This window comes from Eufriesea mexicana, unplaced genomic scaffold (assembly GCF_001483705.2).
Source record: "Eufriesea mexicana isolate 0111107269 unplaced genomic scaffold, ASM148370v2 scaffold953, whole genome shotgun sequence".
NCBI lineage: Eukaryota > Metazoa > Arthropoda > Insecta > Hymenoptera > Apidae > Eufriesea > Eufriesea mexicana.
In genome coordinates, this window is record NW_016909094.1 from 394,949 (window position 1) to 413,333 (window position 18,385).

Below are 18,385 nucleotides of genomic sequence, written 5' to 3' on the forward strand. Positions count from 1 at the left end.
AATCTGATCGAAAAGTGCCAAGCGCTGCAATCAGACTGTTTTTCTGTGTATAAGAGTCTCTGCAATGACTCAACATTCCTAAAGCTATAAATTTATGAAAACATTTCTAATCCACAATTTAAAATTATTATTAAATTCCATGTAACATGTATAAATATAAAACCTTAAATATTTAATTAACGAAATATTTTGCAGCTCCCAGGGTTCCACTTACTATTATTTAGCATTCCACAGGAAATTAAAAATATTGTGATATAAATTTTCGAGTCTTTTTTCCGTATAACCTCGTAAAGTAACCAATTCAAATTTTATTTTATTAATACCACGATTTTGATGTATTGCCTGGAATTGACTATATATTTGCATTCCTTTTTATATAATCCGTAAAGTATTTATAGAGTATTCTTTATACAAGAACTGTATTAGATATTTATTGTAATATAAGTCGTCTCTTTTTATAGGTTAACTTCTAGGTCAACTTTTATTTAGATTAATTTTCAGTATCTTAGATTAGTACCGTAATTTATTGCAATTAATAGTTCAAATTAACTTAATTTCCTCGGTTTGTATATTTTTATTTGTGGAATCTTTTTATAATCAGGATTACGATCGGCGATTGCGCATCGTCGACCACAAGGTGAGAACAATACAGAAGCTATCGGCAATACAAACTTTCAAGCGCATCGTCAACTGCGCATCGCGAATCGATATGACTTTTCGATATAAGAAGCGAGTACTGCGATTGCGCTGCGTGCCATTCAAACGCTTCAAAAGGGTCCATATGACAACACAAGTGTACGATACGAGTCTTACATAACCTAATATTTTACTCGTATCTTCGAATGAAATATCGAAAGCATTTAATATACGAGGGATAATATACATATAAAAGTGAGAAGGTATGCATTCAAATGCTGCCCATACACAGAGTATTCAAGTTGGATAGATTAATAAAAGACTTTACAGTATTAAAATAACATTTCTTTTTCACGTACTATGTTTCCCTTTGTTGTTATTACAATTATTTTATTTATAAAATTTGAATCATGTTTCATATTTTCAGCTACTATAAGGATGACTTTATGCCAGATTATATCTATAGATCTGGCCACATCATCACGTATGTAGGTGAATCTGAGAAGACCAAAACATTCTACGAAATTTGAATCTCATATCTGGAAAGAAATTTATACTGATAATAAGTATCTTTCGTTAAACATTAATTACAAGAGTTTGCAAGAGAGTAAAGTGAACGCCTAGCTTATGAATATGTAAATACTAGACTAGTTTTGTTTGCAGTTCGCATAACGCGTGTTCAGAAATTAAAAATTGTTGTTTGCAATGTAGAGGTAGTTACGTATCAGTACCTACATACACGGATATCAGAAGATCTCCATAAGCCACGTGTATTCAAATGCACTCGTATTAACATATTCATATTTTGATTCATGTATCTTTTAACAGATCAGTACTCGATTATCTAAATGTATACTTGAGTAATTTCTGGAACAATAATATGCATGATTAAATTTCCAATTTTCAAAAGTATAACATTAACAAATTTAAAAAATTATATGTATGTAAATATATATGTATATTTAAATTTTTATATTATATATTTTATATATATAAATATTATATATTTAAATTATATACATTTTTTTACTAATATATTACATTATGTTATATACTATTATGTATATTATATTATATGCTATATAATACAATACTATGTTATGTATATATCATATAACGATATTGTATTATGTATATATTATACATAAGTATAAGTATATACATAGTATATATCCCATAAACATATTATATTATGTAGAAATAATAGTCGATTAATGTCTTATTTCAGATGTCAATAATAATAACTATGTGTTTTGCTCTACAAAATATGTCTATGAATACGTATACTCAGGTATGGTGTACTTAATCTTACACATGTTAAACGACAGATCCAGTACTACTTCCGGGTCCGCGGCTAATATCTTCCAAGATGTACTATGGTTACGTAAAACCGCAGATGATACCGAATACTATATACTGGGTGTCCTATAAGCAATCGCACGATAGAAAAAGGGCTGACGATACGTTAAAAAGTAAGTTTAAAAAATACAATTAAATATTTTCTAAGGAAATTGACTTTAAATATTTGCTTGACACGTGATCTTAATTATATATTTAATAAACCTAGTTGTAGATTAATATGTTCTATTTATGTTTGCGTTCAATGTATTGTGTGATAGAGAATTGAAAAATAAAACAAAATTATATTGGCAATAAATTTTATTATTTTAGAAATTATTAAAAATGTTTATCGAAGATACGATTTTGTTTTGATATTAAGAGTTCAATGACAAAAAAAAATGAGATACTACTAATTTCTTTTTTCACATGCGGTAAACCGCGGGTAATTGAAACCATAGATATCGGGTGAGTCAGCGGACACGGGAGCTCGTCCTTGCGTTAACACGCGTGCAAGAACACGTGTATTTAAACACGCGTGAGATAAATGCCACTAAAGGATATCTTTTTCACTACTATGCCTCCACGCGCGCAATAATAATAACGACTGGAACAATAACGTTCCATGGACGTGAAACGTTTAACCAGCGACCTTTCCAGAGACGAGGCATTCTTATACGGCGTGCTAACGGTTTCGAGGCAATGAGGTTCACAAGGTATCGCGTTGCTTGCCGTCGCGGATCGTGTCCTTTTCGCCTCGATGTTTCATGGTTCGTAGACACGCCACTCCTAACGCTTCCTACCCGTGTAAACTCATCTTCCTGCATATCTACGTCGTCATTTACCCGTGACTCTAAAGATGCGCGCACACAATGTAGAAATAAACACCTATGTAAGAGAAAGAGGCAAAATTGGAAAAAGAGACGACGGAACAGGGAGCGCAGCGATCGACGAAGGATAACACCCGTGGCCGCGTCGAGATGACGCTGTGTACACGGTGTGAAGTCGAAAACATAATGAAAACAGTTGTCAACGGCGTGCAAAGTGATTTCAGGATGAATTATAGAGCCGGTTGTACGATGACCACAAACATACCATACGCACGACTGTCCTACCCTTTTAAACGGATATTTCTCGTGCTTTACTGACTGTCTAATAAAAATGACGATTTACCGTGGCAACGACACAGCCGAGAAAGTGCCGATACGATTATTTAATATGCAATTACTTATCGTCTCGGTGGTAAATACGACGAACGCGAATTAAGGGAAGACAATGGTTTTGAGAGTAATAAGTTGTAGGTACTACATGAACATTTGTAAGTACTTATAGAGGAATGAGATAAGGGTAAGAAATTATTGAAAGATGATTGAAACTATATATTAAAAATTATTATTACGTTCAGAATTTTCAATTGTAAATAACATTATTGGTATAATATTATAGGTTAACCTATAAATAATGGAGTTCATGTTGAGGATAATAAGCAACTATGTATGGATGACTAATCAGAGATATTTTACTGTGTGTATTAATAAAAACACAATGTAATGTCTATTATCAGATGTGATTATGTAAAACAAGCAATCGTTTATTGTAATCTTTTTTCGTTTTATTCAAAGAATTAACGTCACGTCAACAATATCATTAGCGACAAAGTTCCGTGGTTCAAACAATAAGATTTCATAGTAAAGATTTGAAGAAATTAAATTAGGAACATAATTGTATTTTTCACCTGACATTGGGCAGTTAATATAATATCTGGATTAACCTTTGTAAACCAAATGTTCTAATGATCATAAGAGATTTTCTCTTAATTTCAAAAATATTAGTAGCATCATAAATTATTTAATTTATTCTGTCTTAAGAAATGGTAAAATTTTTACAGTCTCTTACTAATAATTACTAACTATTACACATTTTTTGTATTCATAAGCTATATTTCTTATTTTAGTAATTTCCCTGAAAATTCTACTCGCCACATGTCCTCATATATCTTCGCCCCTCGCTTAATTCAGCAATTTAATGGCGTTCTAACAGAGGACACTGAATCAATTTACTCACTAGTGGGTGTGTATAATAATATAGTCTACGTAATCTTAATACCGAATAACTGAATACATTTGGTGTCTAGCCTTTCATCTTCGGTTTTTTGTAGGTATTATGTGACTATCTAAGGCGTTGTAATACATTATAAAAGAAAAGAGAAGAAGGAAAATGGACTATAGTATAAGAAAAAGAAAGCTATCTAGAAGTTGCTGTCTTAGAAGTCAAAATAGCGGGGTTCAGGTGAAAACGGTATTTGTACGAGAGGGATAGTTAGGCGAGGACTTTCGAGAAACGCGTATTGTGGTAAGCATCCCTCTGGTGGCAAGCGTAGGAGAGGTCGCCACAATCCTATTCCAGTGTATTCTGTTAATAGTTTAGAGCGTTTGTCGACTGATGGAGTGCCTAAGACATTCCCTATGTTATTGTTTCTCATATACCGTGATACATTCGTAACATTATTCTCAATAATCTCGACTGTATTGTTCTAACATTCCTTTGGTCAGTAAATACATCTGTACTAATTACAATATTCTTACAGCTTTTTATTAAATTAATCAATGCCTACTATGAAGACTCACTGTGGTAAGCTGCTTGAAGAGGTATTACTTTCGCTAGTTTAATTATTGATAATTTCGATGATCTAACTGAGAAACAAATATTACAGGAAGATGACTATGAATGTACAGTTACAAGGATGTTTTAAGAAATAAAGAAGTCTCCTAGACATATTACAACATAATAAAACGTAATATACTTATTACATATATGTATATCGATATATGAAACTGATCGTATACCTTGTTAATAATATTAGTTACCGAATTTAATGTCATCTTCTACTTCATAAAATCTCATAAATTATTCAGGTAATAATTTAACTCTTATTAAACTTTCATCTTCTAATTAATAATATTATAATATTGCAAACAGGTATTTACTAATCAATGCCATTAATGTACTTAATGTATTTAATCCTATCATGTAATGATTTAATGTATTTAAATCCTATCAATGTCAGGCACAAAGTGGGGATAATAACGTGGTAGTTCCAACACTTATGTTAATAGACTAGCCTTTTGTGCTGTGAAATATTTTAAACGTTAAGTATTTGTTATTAAATGTTATATTTTTTTCATCATTCTTATAACAGTATATGATTTTTAAATCTACAATGCATTTTTTTTAATACAACCAGATCTACTAATCTGCTTGTTTCCTTTTTTTTCCAGAAAGTGAAAATATGAAAAGTATAAATTTGATTTCTTTACTCGTAGACTGAAGTATTCGAAATGACTCAAAACTAACCACTTAGTTTACTATCAAATTGCAATATTTATACAAAGTTCATAACTGATATCTTTATAAATTTGCAATAAATGAAACTGTATACTCTCTTTCACTATCATGAAATATAGAAGAAGAATACACAATGGACCATTAAAAAGCATCACAAGAAATTAATTGTAGAAAAATGCATATGTATCATTAACTATCGTGTCTGAAAGTTTATTAAACACCTTCGAAACTTCAGTTTCAATTACACATAAACATACGCCTAATGTTTCGTAGTAAAATTAGACATCAATCGATCACCGATACGTCAGAAGTGTAAACGTTTACATTTCTCTCTTGTATCAACGATGTGATTCAATTTCGGCTAAGTCACGTTTAAAAGGTTGAAACAGTTTGGCTCGATGCTTTGCGTGAGGAATTAAGAATTCTATAACAATAATAACAAAGAAATATTTGAAAATAAGGAATAAAATCTCGTAAAACAATACAAAATATTCCTTCATCGTTCTTTCATATATTTATTATAAAAGAAAGAGAAGGAAAAGAAGGATGGCACAAAAGAAATGTAGTTTGTATTACAACTTATATTTTGTTCTATATCCCTACAGATACATACACCTACACATAATAGTATATTATTAAATGACACAAAATGTTCATCTTTACTAGCAAAAGAAAAGAAGGAAAAAAGTGATATAAATATATACAGGGTGATTCACGTGATTGTAACAAACAATATTTTTGTTTTAGCTAGAGTTAAAAAAGAATGATAAAAGAAAAAAGTGAATGGTTTCAAAAAGCTTATAAAGTCATATAAATCGTTTCGACGTAGGTAGAAGCGTAGCGGTCATATGAAGGTAACATATTTTTAAATGTATACCTACGTGTTTCCTTATACACATCGATTATTCCTGCTATTCTGCGAAAAAAAAGTACTAGGGACATATAGCCGAATAATTGTAATGAATATTTTCCTTATGAAAAATAAAATCGATGAAAATGTTAGAAAAAGATATTAATAAAAAATAAACGGTTTCAAAAGGAAAATATTCATCTCCTTCTATTAACATTTTTCTAATTCCAACCGAAACAAAAATATTGCTTATCTCAATTACGTGAATCACTCTGTATATATCGAGTGTCTCAAATGCACGCAAGAAGTAATTTTGATAAAAAGTAGTTTTTATTTAAAAATTGGAAATATTGCTCAACAATGAAGATGCGTTGTTTTTGCGTGTAGTACTCCATTTTTAATAACTCTGAATTATCAGCTGCCACGCTATCTTTTTTTTTCCGTTGGCAACACTTTACCGTACAAATTGCGCGAAATTTAAATCTTGCGTAAATTTTGGGACATCCTATAGAAGTTATATCAGACCCCTTATTTTTATAACGTGTATAGAATTCTAATTCGTCTACATTAAGAAAAGGAGAAGGAAAAATCATATTAAAGAACTACAATTTACATCAATCTATATTGCATATCTTCCAATAATGTATATAGCCTAAGTTCTACATGTATATATATTCTTTCAGAATTCTACCCCACCTCTATCATGAAAGGCAAAAGAAAAAAGAAGGGTGACAATAAAAAGATGCAGCTTACTGGTATGTACACTATGTACCAGTTCACTAGACCACCCTGTATTCTAGAGGGATATTCGTGGGAAGTATTTAACACTGACTAACAAAACGAAGCAACAAAACGATCGAAGCCGCCACTGACCTTCCATTCAGTCATTGAATCGAGGCGATTTTGAGCGGCTAATCTGCACTTGCCTCCTTGTGAATGGGTTCGATCTACCATGTGCCCGCAGGGAGGCCTAGTGACACACAGGTTCCGACGAAATTGCCGCTAATACCCTACTCTCCGAGTCGGACCTGTTTGTGCCGCTTAACGAAGTTTGAAAGGGTCCAGTTATTAGAGAGAATCGAGAAAGACACGCTCCGCTCGGTGACACCGGTTATGCTTCGAAAGACTGAGCATAATACCAAGCCAAAAGTGAACAACTGCACAAGAGACCGCTTAGGTGTTAAAAGGGAAAGTAAGAATTACTCTCCTTTTTTTAGACGATTAACTTTAGTTCAACGAATTCAATCTTTCTTTTCTTCATATTTTTGTACTAATTTTCCTCTTTCATATCTTTTTATGCTTTACTTATGAATAATTCACAGACAATTTTTGTCCTTTTATGTTTCTTATGAGTAATTTACATATAAGTTTTATGTTTTCTTATGGTTTACTTATAGTAGGCAATTTACATAAAATTTTTACGCTTTCTTGTGTTTTGGTTATAAGTAATTTACATATATTCTTTATGTTTTCTCATGTTTTACTTGTAATTTACATATAATTTATCTTTTTATATTCCATTTATATCATCGTTTATATCTTTTTTAAGAATTTTTCCTGCCTTTAAATGGAAGTTTCCATAAGTTCATCGATTGCAAAACAAAATTACTTAATTTGAAATATTATAAATTCATATTTAATTGCAAATTCGTTAAACGTGAATAATCCAATGTAAAATAATTTCGTTAAAAATTATTTAAGTTAACCAATCAATTATTTGATTAAGAACACTTAATCTTAAAATCGGTATTAATTTGGGATTTGGCGTTCTTCGAAGTATTTAACAATCTAAAATTCTGATAAAAATGTTATTCGCTTAATTGATACCGATATAATGTATCGTAATAATTTAATGATAAGTATTACTCAGTAATCCTAAGTAATCTCCACTCCTTAATTTTATCTGTTAAATCTACTGTATAATTTGAACGAGTCATATGATAGTAGAACATTGCAAGATAAGAAATACCATGGACGAATAGGAGACATTTTTTGTACTGTAATTATACATTTTAAGATATTGAAAGATAAACATCCTTAACCGTTTATTTCATAATTAGCTGAGAAAATTATATTTTTCAGTCAATTTAAAAATTTTGCTTCATATTTTCGTTTTGTCTTCGCATGTATGGTACTGTGTTTTCATATTTCTGCATCTTTTAACATCTGTATTAAAGTAATAATTATAAATTTTATTACACATAAACTTAGTTTAACGAAATTGATATATAGGTATAGTGACTAATAAATAGGTTTTCACGTATAGTATACTATCTTTCACCTGTGCTTATTTATCGAACAAATATTACGAACTCTTATAGATATATCTTTATCGAAGAAGCCAGTTTCCTTTTTTTATTTTGCAACTGTACAAATAACTCTGCTCTACAAAAATAAAAACACCTTTTTCATTTTTTCAACATTTATTATTTGTTATATTATATTTATTGATAATATTTATTTATTATCAATAACATTTAATATAATAATCAATAAATGCTGAAAATTATTTATTCATAAATGAATGCGTTTTCATTTATAAATGAAGTTTACTTACAAAATCGACCAAAAATTTCGGCCTTTATTAAGCTACATTAATTTCCGTTTCACTTTTTTCTACTCTGAAATCAGTTCGTTTTAAAGAATGACGAATGATCTGTTGAACTAATGTTAATTTTAAACTGCTTTCTTCGAAGTTCTGAGCGAATTGTAACATGTTATATGCTCCTTAAACTTTTATACTTTTTAAAAATATGCATAAATCGTGTTACTTTCTATAGTTCCATTTATCTTCCATAATTATTTCTTAAATAATAAATTTTCTATATAATTTTTTAAGAAGAAATTTTCTGTATTAACTACCTATTAAATTTGTTTTTAAATTAACACGAAACATTCAGTGACGACTTCTTCTCCGGCAAAAGGAGATATAAGAATAAGGGCATCTATTATCTATGTTATCTATGTTATCTGTGCCATAAGTCCTACAAATAGATTATTCATTTAATGTTATCGAATATTCATAAACTACATTTAGAAAGCTAAAAGGCTAAATAAGACTAATAAATCCTAATAGACTTAAAAATCCAAAAATATAAATTTTAATATTTAATAACAATTTACTTACGTTTACTTATATATTTTCTAATATTTCTCTTAACTTTCCCTTGTAATTCTGTAATATGCAATGAAAAAAGAAAATTAGAACGTGAAGAACTAATTAATTATTCAAAAATGAAAAAAAGGATACGTTACTCCATTTAAAAAGATGCGCAGAAGCTCTTCCTCTTTGTTCTCCTCAGCCCAGAAAAGTTTGTTTCTCACTAAATGGTTAGTCCCTCCCTCCTGTCTTATTTATAGTGACATCGAAGAAAACAGTTTATAACTCCTTACTGACTACGTATATCTTTTAACTACATTATTCTTAATATATTGCTAACTTGTTATCCAGATAACTTATTTCATAAAGGATTTAAGAAAATACTCCTTTTTTCATTTACCAACTGCGTTTCTCCCTCGTGGCGGACAACAACATAAATACATAATCATATACCTCCTCCTATTTTCATCGTTATACATACATTACACGCGTACCAATTATTTTAATTTTAAAACACGCTCGTGTCTTAAATCAACTCCCTCCACAGTCCATCTCACCCCACCAAAGCATACTCAAATATAATAACATAATAACACCCCACAAGGAACATAATATATTATACCATGTACCAATATTTCAATCACCGAGTTACGTATAATTTCCTGTCATCGAGAGAAATCGATCTATACCGTTAAAGCGGATATATCACATATTTCCGCGATATATGGAGCGATAAGAACATAAAGAAGAAAATAGGCGGATAAAGAACGAAGGCGGAGAAGAAAAACGAGGTAACCTGCACGATCTCTGCTTATTCGTGCGTTCAATTCGAAGACAAATGCGACAAACAAAGGTGGAACAAATAGACACCTGCGAGAAACTTTCGAGGCGAAAATGCCCTCGGCCTACTTCCCGCCACGAATAATACTCATTTTTGCGTTATCTGGTTTTCATCTGTGCCCGTAGTCCCTCCGTTCGCCACGGACGCGTTTCTCTTTGCCGAACATGGCGCTTTTGTCTCTTCCCTTTTACCCACGACTGCCGTGAACTCGCCTCCCACGTTTCACGACTCTCGAAAAACTTCGCGATATACGACGTGCATCGAAAAGTATGAGTTAACTTCAGGGACGAGTTGCGCGCATAAGAATGAGAAAAATGTATATGTTCAGTAGCGACATCTCTGCATTGATTTAATATCCCTATAATTCCTATGTAGTTCTGCGACATGCACGTGGTGGCGACTCTGATGTCGAATGCGACTAAAAAGTCACGAAAGTAGGAGATAAAGATTTGTATAGTCGATAGATTGAGAATATTTATACATTTAAGATATGTATATCAAAATTGGTGAATAAAGCGAGAAGAATTTTGTTATTGTTCGATAAATTGAAATATGATAAAGTATATTAATCCATAGATGACTTCGTTCTTTACGAAGTTCACATCTTATATATATATGTACCTATATATGAGTGCACATTGTCATATTCAAGTAAAACGCTTATATCTGACTTATCTTTTCTTAGTATAATAATATAAAGCATCATCCACGTTAAAATTAAATTATTATTTGTTACATTTTAATATTTGAGAATGAATATAACAAAAATTAATGTCATATTACATATATTTTTAAGGTTAATACTATGGGACACTCTATGTGGCATAATAATGAACGTAGTCTCTCAGATCGTGAAGGCCATATTAATGAGTTCATGGTTGTCATTAGGTTAGGTAAACATTGTAATTTAATTAATCTTTTATTATGTAACAAATTAGATATTTATAAATTACAATAATTATACTCTTGAATTAAAGTGACTAAAATATCTTCTAAAATATATTAAAATTGACTGTAAAGTTAAAAATAAAGTCAATTTTAATATAACTCGTTGAAAAATTTTCGAAATACTTTCACTCGAACATATGATTTTTGTAATTTCTAAATATTTAATTACATCCTATTGTAATTGTCATAGATATGAAGAAAATTGTTTAAGTTATCGATTAACATTTTTATTATATTAATCACTATATGTATAGAATAATTTATCTGTAGTTATTTTACTACGTTTCCATTCGATTATTTCAGAAAAACGTCGAAGGCTATTATATCAAAATTTTTCTGATTCTAACGATAAATGAAATTTAAATAAAAATTTGTACAAAATTGGCTTTATAAAATTTATAACATGGCATCAATTTAAAAAATTTTAAATAGAATGTACTTTTGCGTAAGTAATTTCAATCTTAAAAATAACACAAATTGCTATCTAAATCTACTTTATTATTAATTTTATATAAAAATATACATTTAGCTAAACTAGTAATACCTTCTAAAAACCATAATTGATGAAAGAAAAGAAGGTAATATAGTTCACTATTTCTTATCTTCGTGGATTTTATTAGAGTATTTCTTTATTCATTTTCATGTTTATCTTTTGCATATAGTAATATTTCATTGACATATCTATTTAAATGATACATTTCCAAAGGTTTTATTACAGGTTTCCTTTGTTTGTTATCATACTATCTTTTACTTTGACGAGCAGTGATATTCCACTGCTATCTTGTTTAACTGGATTTCACGGATTATAGAATTTTTCAATTCCAAGTTATTATAGCAACAGCTATAATATCTCCTCTTTTCTAGATTTGATCTGGAAAATAATCCCTGACCAGATAAAATTAACTATGAGAACTGAAAATTAGTAGCATTCTGTTACAAAATAAATTATCCAAACGTTTTAAAAAGGTATAAACTAATAATTATAATTAAACATTTTCAATGTAATCTTATGTACTGACTTGAAATGTGTAAAGAATCAAAAATTCAATTGTACACTTTACTCGTTATAAGATCCAAATTCTTACTGAACAAATCGTCCTAAGCTTTCCACAATTTTAATATATATAAATACTTAAAATGTAAAAATAGATTTTTGTTACGAAAATGATCTGTTAGCAAGTAATTCATAGAGTAATCAAAATTCAGTCAGTGAGGAACACGTTACAGGAATTTTTGTTTCAATAATGTTCCTTACTCGTATTAATAATAGTTAATAATAATTAATAGTACTACAGAATTTATTAGATTGTTAGAATTAATTTATTAAACGTAAAAGTTATTAAACGATATCGAAGAATTCCTAATTTTAACACTGTTAAAGTATCTCCTTGATATTAAACCTATAGTTAAGAAATTTAATTCAGATTTAATCCAAAATGAAAATAAGACATTACTCATATTCTTTACACTTCTTCATTACTCGTATCTTGTGTTAACAAATAATTATACGAAATTTATTTATATTGTAATCCCCCGCATACCTACTCGTTTTACACGACTTATCGTAAATGTTTCTTTTTCAGAATTTTCTGATTTTTTTTCACACTCAAGTCGGCATCAGGGGCATATAAAAGTATCCAAGTGCCAACTCTAATCTAAGACGTACACGATAAATGTGTTAATCTTTGATAACCGTTTCTAGAATTTAAAAATAAAGAAAATATACAGAGTAAATATACAGGTAATTTTAATATTCTCAAGGTTTCCACGTTGCAAATTTAATTACTGGAACGCTATTTCATTAAACACGTCTCGACTTCTTGTCTTCCAGCAAAATTTCATCAAAATGTGAAAGTAACAGTTAACAAGTTAACTTGCACCAATGTCCTGAATAAAAATTTTCAAAATTCAAAGTGTGAATTCGAAAAGTGTGAACTAGGGACACCGCCATAAAAGTATGTATAATTTGGAAACAGGGGTTCTAAGACACGTATTTTTTATCTTTATGGGTCTAATGACAATAAATTCCATATCTAAACAACACACTTAAAACAGATGAAATAAACATTATATAGAAATAAACAATTTTCCCAGGTAAATGAAAATTGCTGAAAACGAAATTGTTATTTAATAAAAATATTGAATTTCGATTAAAGCGCTTTTTAATAAATAGTATTTAATTATTTAACTTTATTTTTAATTACTTCATTATTTATTTAATAGAAATAATTTATCGGAGAATGTTTGGAAATATTTTGTAACGACAAATGCATCTGTTTAAAATTTATGAGAAATAATAATAATCAAAGAGCTAACTAACAAATTAATAAAAAAATTGAGAAATTCGTGTCAAATGAATACTGTATAACTTTTAAGGATAGACTATCGCACGGTCCCCATGCTTATTTTTGGCTTTGTGAGTTCAACTCACCTACGAAGTTATATTCATACGTTTTAATACACACCGACTTTTTTTTTTATTCTTCGTTTCTTTTTTTCATTTTGTAGGTCGTAAATTTCCTTCGTCCTCAACGCCGCGAGATTGCCTCGAATGACCGTAAACGATGGCGGATGAACCAGAGACAGCGATAAATCTTCTTTTCGGCAATAAATTCCGTTTCGGACAAATGGCCACGCCGATGTAAAGCGAAATGACATAAAGATATAAAGGGGAACGAAACAAATTTTCATCCCTAACTTTATTCCTCGTCAGGTGTAATCCGTGAAAATGTTCCTTTGCATAAATGATTAAAGGCAGGTTACAAGTTGTGAAAGAATTGTTTAATAGTTCTTACTAATAGCCTTTATTTTCCATTCTTTCTTATTATAGCTCCCAAAATTGCAATAGATTTATTTAGTTTGAATTGTAATATTACAATATAATTATATTTTAATATATAATAATAATATAATAATATAATATTAAAATATTATAATTAATAATATTATTATTATTACAATATTATTATTAATTATAATATAATAATAATATAGATTAAAACATATAATAAATGTTTCAATATGACTTACCAGTTGTTAAACAATTATTTAATTTTTCTTACTATTATTTTTCATTATTTCTTATTATCATATATTTCATGTTATATTATTATATTATATTATATCTCTTATCACAGTTATGTATTACAATATTACAATTTTATATCACAATCATTACACCGTTGTAATATTGAAATACTATCGACTGTAAATAAATACCAATTTTTTGTTCATTCTTAATATTATTTCTTTTTATATTTTTTTATAAAATATTTTCAATGTTACGTGTACAATTGTTTATAATTTGTAATTTATTATTCCTTATCATCTCTGAATATTTACCAAATAATAATTGCTTTTGATTATATTTTTTATGTTATTGACTGTATCATAATCTTATTCGTGCCTCGCGAGTACGTTTGTTAATTTATAAATTGATAACATTGCAAATGAATATATACAAAATGAATGTACAAAAAATTCACGTAATTGGTATTTAACGTGTTCCTAGATTCACTAGGAAATTCTTTCTCGATTTTTCGCTTATATTTATATTCTACATGCATAATATTGCAACATCGAAATAGATTTAAGAAAAATAGAATTTCAAATGAAACTTTCGAAAGAAATCGTTTACACGAAACAACAGTTACAACAAAGAAAGTCATAAATATGTTGTTTTGTTACTTGTAATAATTAAAAAGAAATAGGAAATTACGCGAGTTTATTACTTACAATTGAAAAATAACAACAAAATGAAATTTTTTGAAATAATTCTGTTCCTGTTGTTATTATTAATATTATATAATTAATTAATTATATATTAATTATATATTAATTATATATTATATAATACTTAATTATATATTATATAATACTTAATTTCTGTTATAGATAAACTAAGAGATTGAAGATATCACAAAGACTATGTTTGTTAACATACTTTTATGAATTTCTTTATAGTAATTATACAACTGAAAAATGTACCAATAATTTTACAAATAAATATAAATTTTCCTATGTAAATCAATTATAACTTAAAATAACAATTGTAAAATATAAGTAAAAGTATTTAGAACATAAACAAATTTTTTCTATGAATTCTCTTCATTAAAGAAAATAATTTGTTTATAATACTGTATAATACTGTTTTTTAATTGTTAATATTGATGAAATTATTAGTTTCTTTAGTGAATTTATGTAATTTCATTATAAAAATGAAATACACTTTTCATCAATTACCTATTTTTATACATATAGAATATTCAAGAAATATTTTTATAAATATAGAGTTGAACATAACTAACATTAATTGAATTTAAATTCTTAAGTTTGAAACTTAAGAATCATCTAAATATTTCGTGAATAATTATTAATTATAAATAAATTGTAATCAGGTTTTATTAATAAAATTAAGATCTTTGTTAATAATAATTTAATATTAAATTCCAGTATATCTATCTTTAATAATTTTACGAATAGTGTTACATACTAAACAACTACCCCTATATAAAAATATATTTACATCCATTTTACGATTACTGGAATTAATGAATATCTAAAGAAAATTCTAGAAAATTTTTTTTCATATCGTAAACAATTTTCATAATTTTATTCTTTGTAACCCAGACACACTAAAAAAAAGTTAATAAATACTATTCTAATTTTGTGCCAATTATTTATTAAATAATTATTGTTGAACTGTAATTTATTCGTCGAATGTTTTCATTGAACCTCGAAAATTTTTCTATAAAACGTTAAGAACATCGAATAACTGCAGCGTACCATATAGCCCGTTAAACGAAACCGTGTCACCACTTCTCAGATTAAATCGATCGAGCTAAAGGGTGTTACTATCCTCCTGTATTTATCAAGATAATTTAAACGATTTTCCTAAACCCGTTTTATCATCGAATAATCAAAAACAAACGCATACATTTTGCTGGAGTTAAGCAACAATGTCTAAAGATTTCACTGGGTAAGCACGTACGCATAAAGAACACATGAAAATATGCCGAAAGGATTTCAAAAAACCCAGGCGGAAAACTTCTTTATACGCATGAAACGTTACTATCGCCGTCAGTATTGCAACACTGAACGCGCGCCTTACGTTTGTTTAGGTTCACTTAAACTATATTATAAGAACGTGCCAAACGATTGATCGATTGTACGTGCGACGAAAATCTCGAATCTCGATAGTATGTAGAGGGTCAACTGTATAAACAATAACATACCGCGATAGAAGATGACTAATGGCAAAAATTTGACCAAAGTATCTAATCGAACTAATTAGACAAAATGAAGGTTTACGAGTAGTGACAACACACCGTCCGTAACGTTATTCTCGACGAGGCAAGCACCTGCCAATTTAAAGGTTAGCTCGCTTGGAGATCAAACAGACCGCGTACGGCGCCTCGACTGTCAATCTGACAGCCGCCCGATATAACGTAATCATCGTTCATCGTACCCTTCTAGCGCGGATACAAAGGAATCTCTCGAGTCAGTCGTTTACCATTCGTGCTACGAATCACGGAAACATTCTAACCATCGCGCATCTATATAAACGCATGAAATACGTTGATCCACTTACCGATCAACAGGCAGACCAGATCTATGATGATCCTTCGCAGAATCATTTTCGTCGACGGATCCATGATGATTCAAATTACAGTATTCTTCCTTTCTTGCTTTCTCTCTCTTTCTATCTCGCCTTCTTTCTCTCTCTTCCTCTCTTTCACTTTATGTTTTTTCGTTAAAGTCTTGAAGGAAAGCGTTTAATGGTAATCGGTAAACGTACACGATCTCGATTGAGGCAACGAAATAAGCACGCACAGAAGAGAATGGTTACGCGTGGTCGGGTAAGAAAAACTAGGAAAAAGACCGTCCAGATCGACAGTTCGGAATGGACTGAACGACGCTTGACTGGTGCTCGCGAATCTACCTACGAACAGTACGCAACCGGCCCGATCGAAATCCGAGCGACGACTGCGGCTGCGCCTCGCTCTGCTGCCTCGTTCGCGCATACGACGCACGTGCCTGCCCGGCCTGAATCACAGTCCGTAGTTTAATAATGGGTGCTCATTGTAACATGAAACAAACATGAAACATAAGTCTCCTCCATGAAACATGAATGAACGTTCACCTTTTCAATTACGTTATTTCGTTCTAGCGGACAATCATTGACCGCTTATTATTCTGGCATACGTAATCAAACGTTATATTTTTTATTATTACAATGGTCAATAGAAGCGCACACAACAATGTTTACGAAGAGAAGACGTTGTTCGACAAGAAATCATTTGTATGGCGTTGAGAAATGAATCAAATATGAATTAAAAACAGTCTGCATGCATATTTAATATTCTAAGTAGGTAATTAATATTGCTAAATAGGTAATTAATTTTTATTCTTATAATACAAATAAAGCTTGAAATATTCATTTCTAATTTTGCGTTGGTGATCTCGGAAATTTTTTCTGGTAACTTTATTTCAGTGAATATTTTAGTTTGCCATATTTTAATTTTAAATGAAATTTGTGTATATATGTAAATAACTTTATTTAACAAAACTACTTGAAAGTAAAATTATAAAATATGAAAAATATATAGGTTATTTTCAAACGAAATAATTTGCAAAATTAAATCTTTTCTAGGAAAAATTCTGTCTAGAGTATTAATAGTATTAGTGAAAAGTTATCAAAATTATCGATACACGACTAATTCCTAGTATTATCTGATATTATCAGGCGATAGCAAATTCTTAAAGCAATGATTATCTTGATTTTAGCAAATAATAGATATTAAAAACATGGAATGGAAAAATAGATAGAAAAATATTAATTACACGTTATTACAAATGCAAATTTAAATTATACACAAATAATTTCACTCGTGTTACGATAAAAATTATGTTGCAAATTGTATAACTAAAAAACTAAAATTCTATAACTAAATGATATATTAAAAAGAATAAAGGGAATAAATATTGTATTATGCAAATTAAAACTTTTAACGAAAAAATTAGTATCACAGAAGAATGAAAATTTTATTTTATAAAAATTATAAAAATTTCGATATTGTAGCTAACGCTGCTTTAAGCTATTTTTTGATAAAAGGTTTTGAAATATCTAGTAATAATATTAATTACAAACAAATATTTACTAACATTTCAATAACAATATACATATTTATTTATAATCACAGAAGAATAATTAATTAAACAATTAACTGTGCAATTAAATTACTGAAACAATTAAAAATTTCGCTTAACTGAGTACGACACAAATAACTTTCAACGGTCGTTAATCACAAAAGTGAAAATACCAAGT

The 18,385-nt window shown here is 29.2% G+C and overlaps 1 protein-coding gene across 1 annotated transcript in view; it reads right to left on the reverse strand.

The window, feature by feature from the left end:
• wun (wunen) overlaps positions 1 to 17,031 on the reverse strand; it is a 207,394-nt gene extending 190,363 nt beyond the window's left edge. Inside the window, exon 1 of the mRNA XM_017899586.1 lies at positions 16,649 to 17,031. Within this exon, the coding sequence (XP_017755075.1) occupies positions 16,649 to 16,712 (64 nt within the window). The 5' untranslated portion in view covers positions 16,713 to 17,031. The remainder of the gene's footprint in view (positions 1 to 16,648) is intronic.
• Positions 17,032 to 18,385: the final 1,354 nt, after the last annotated feature.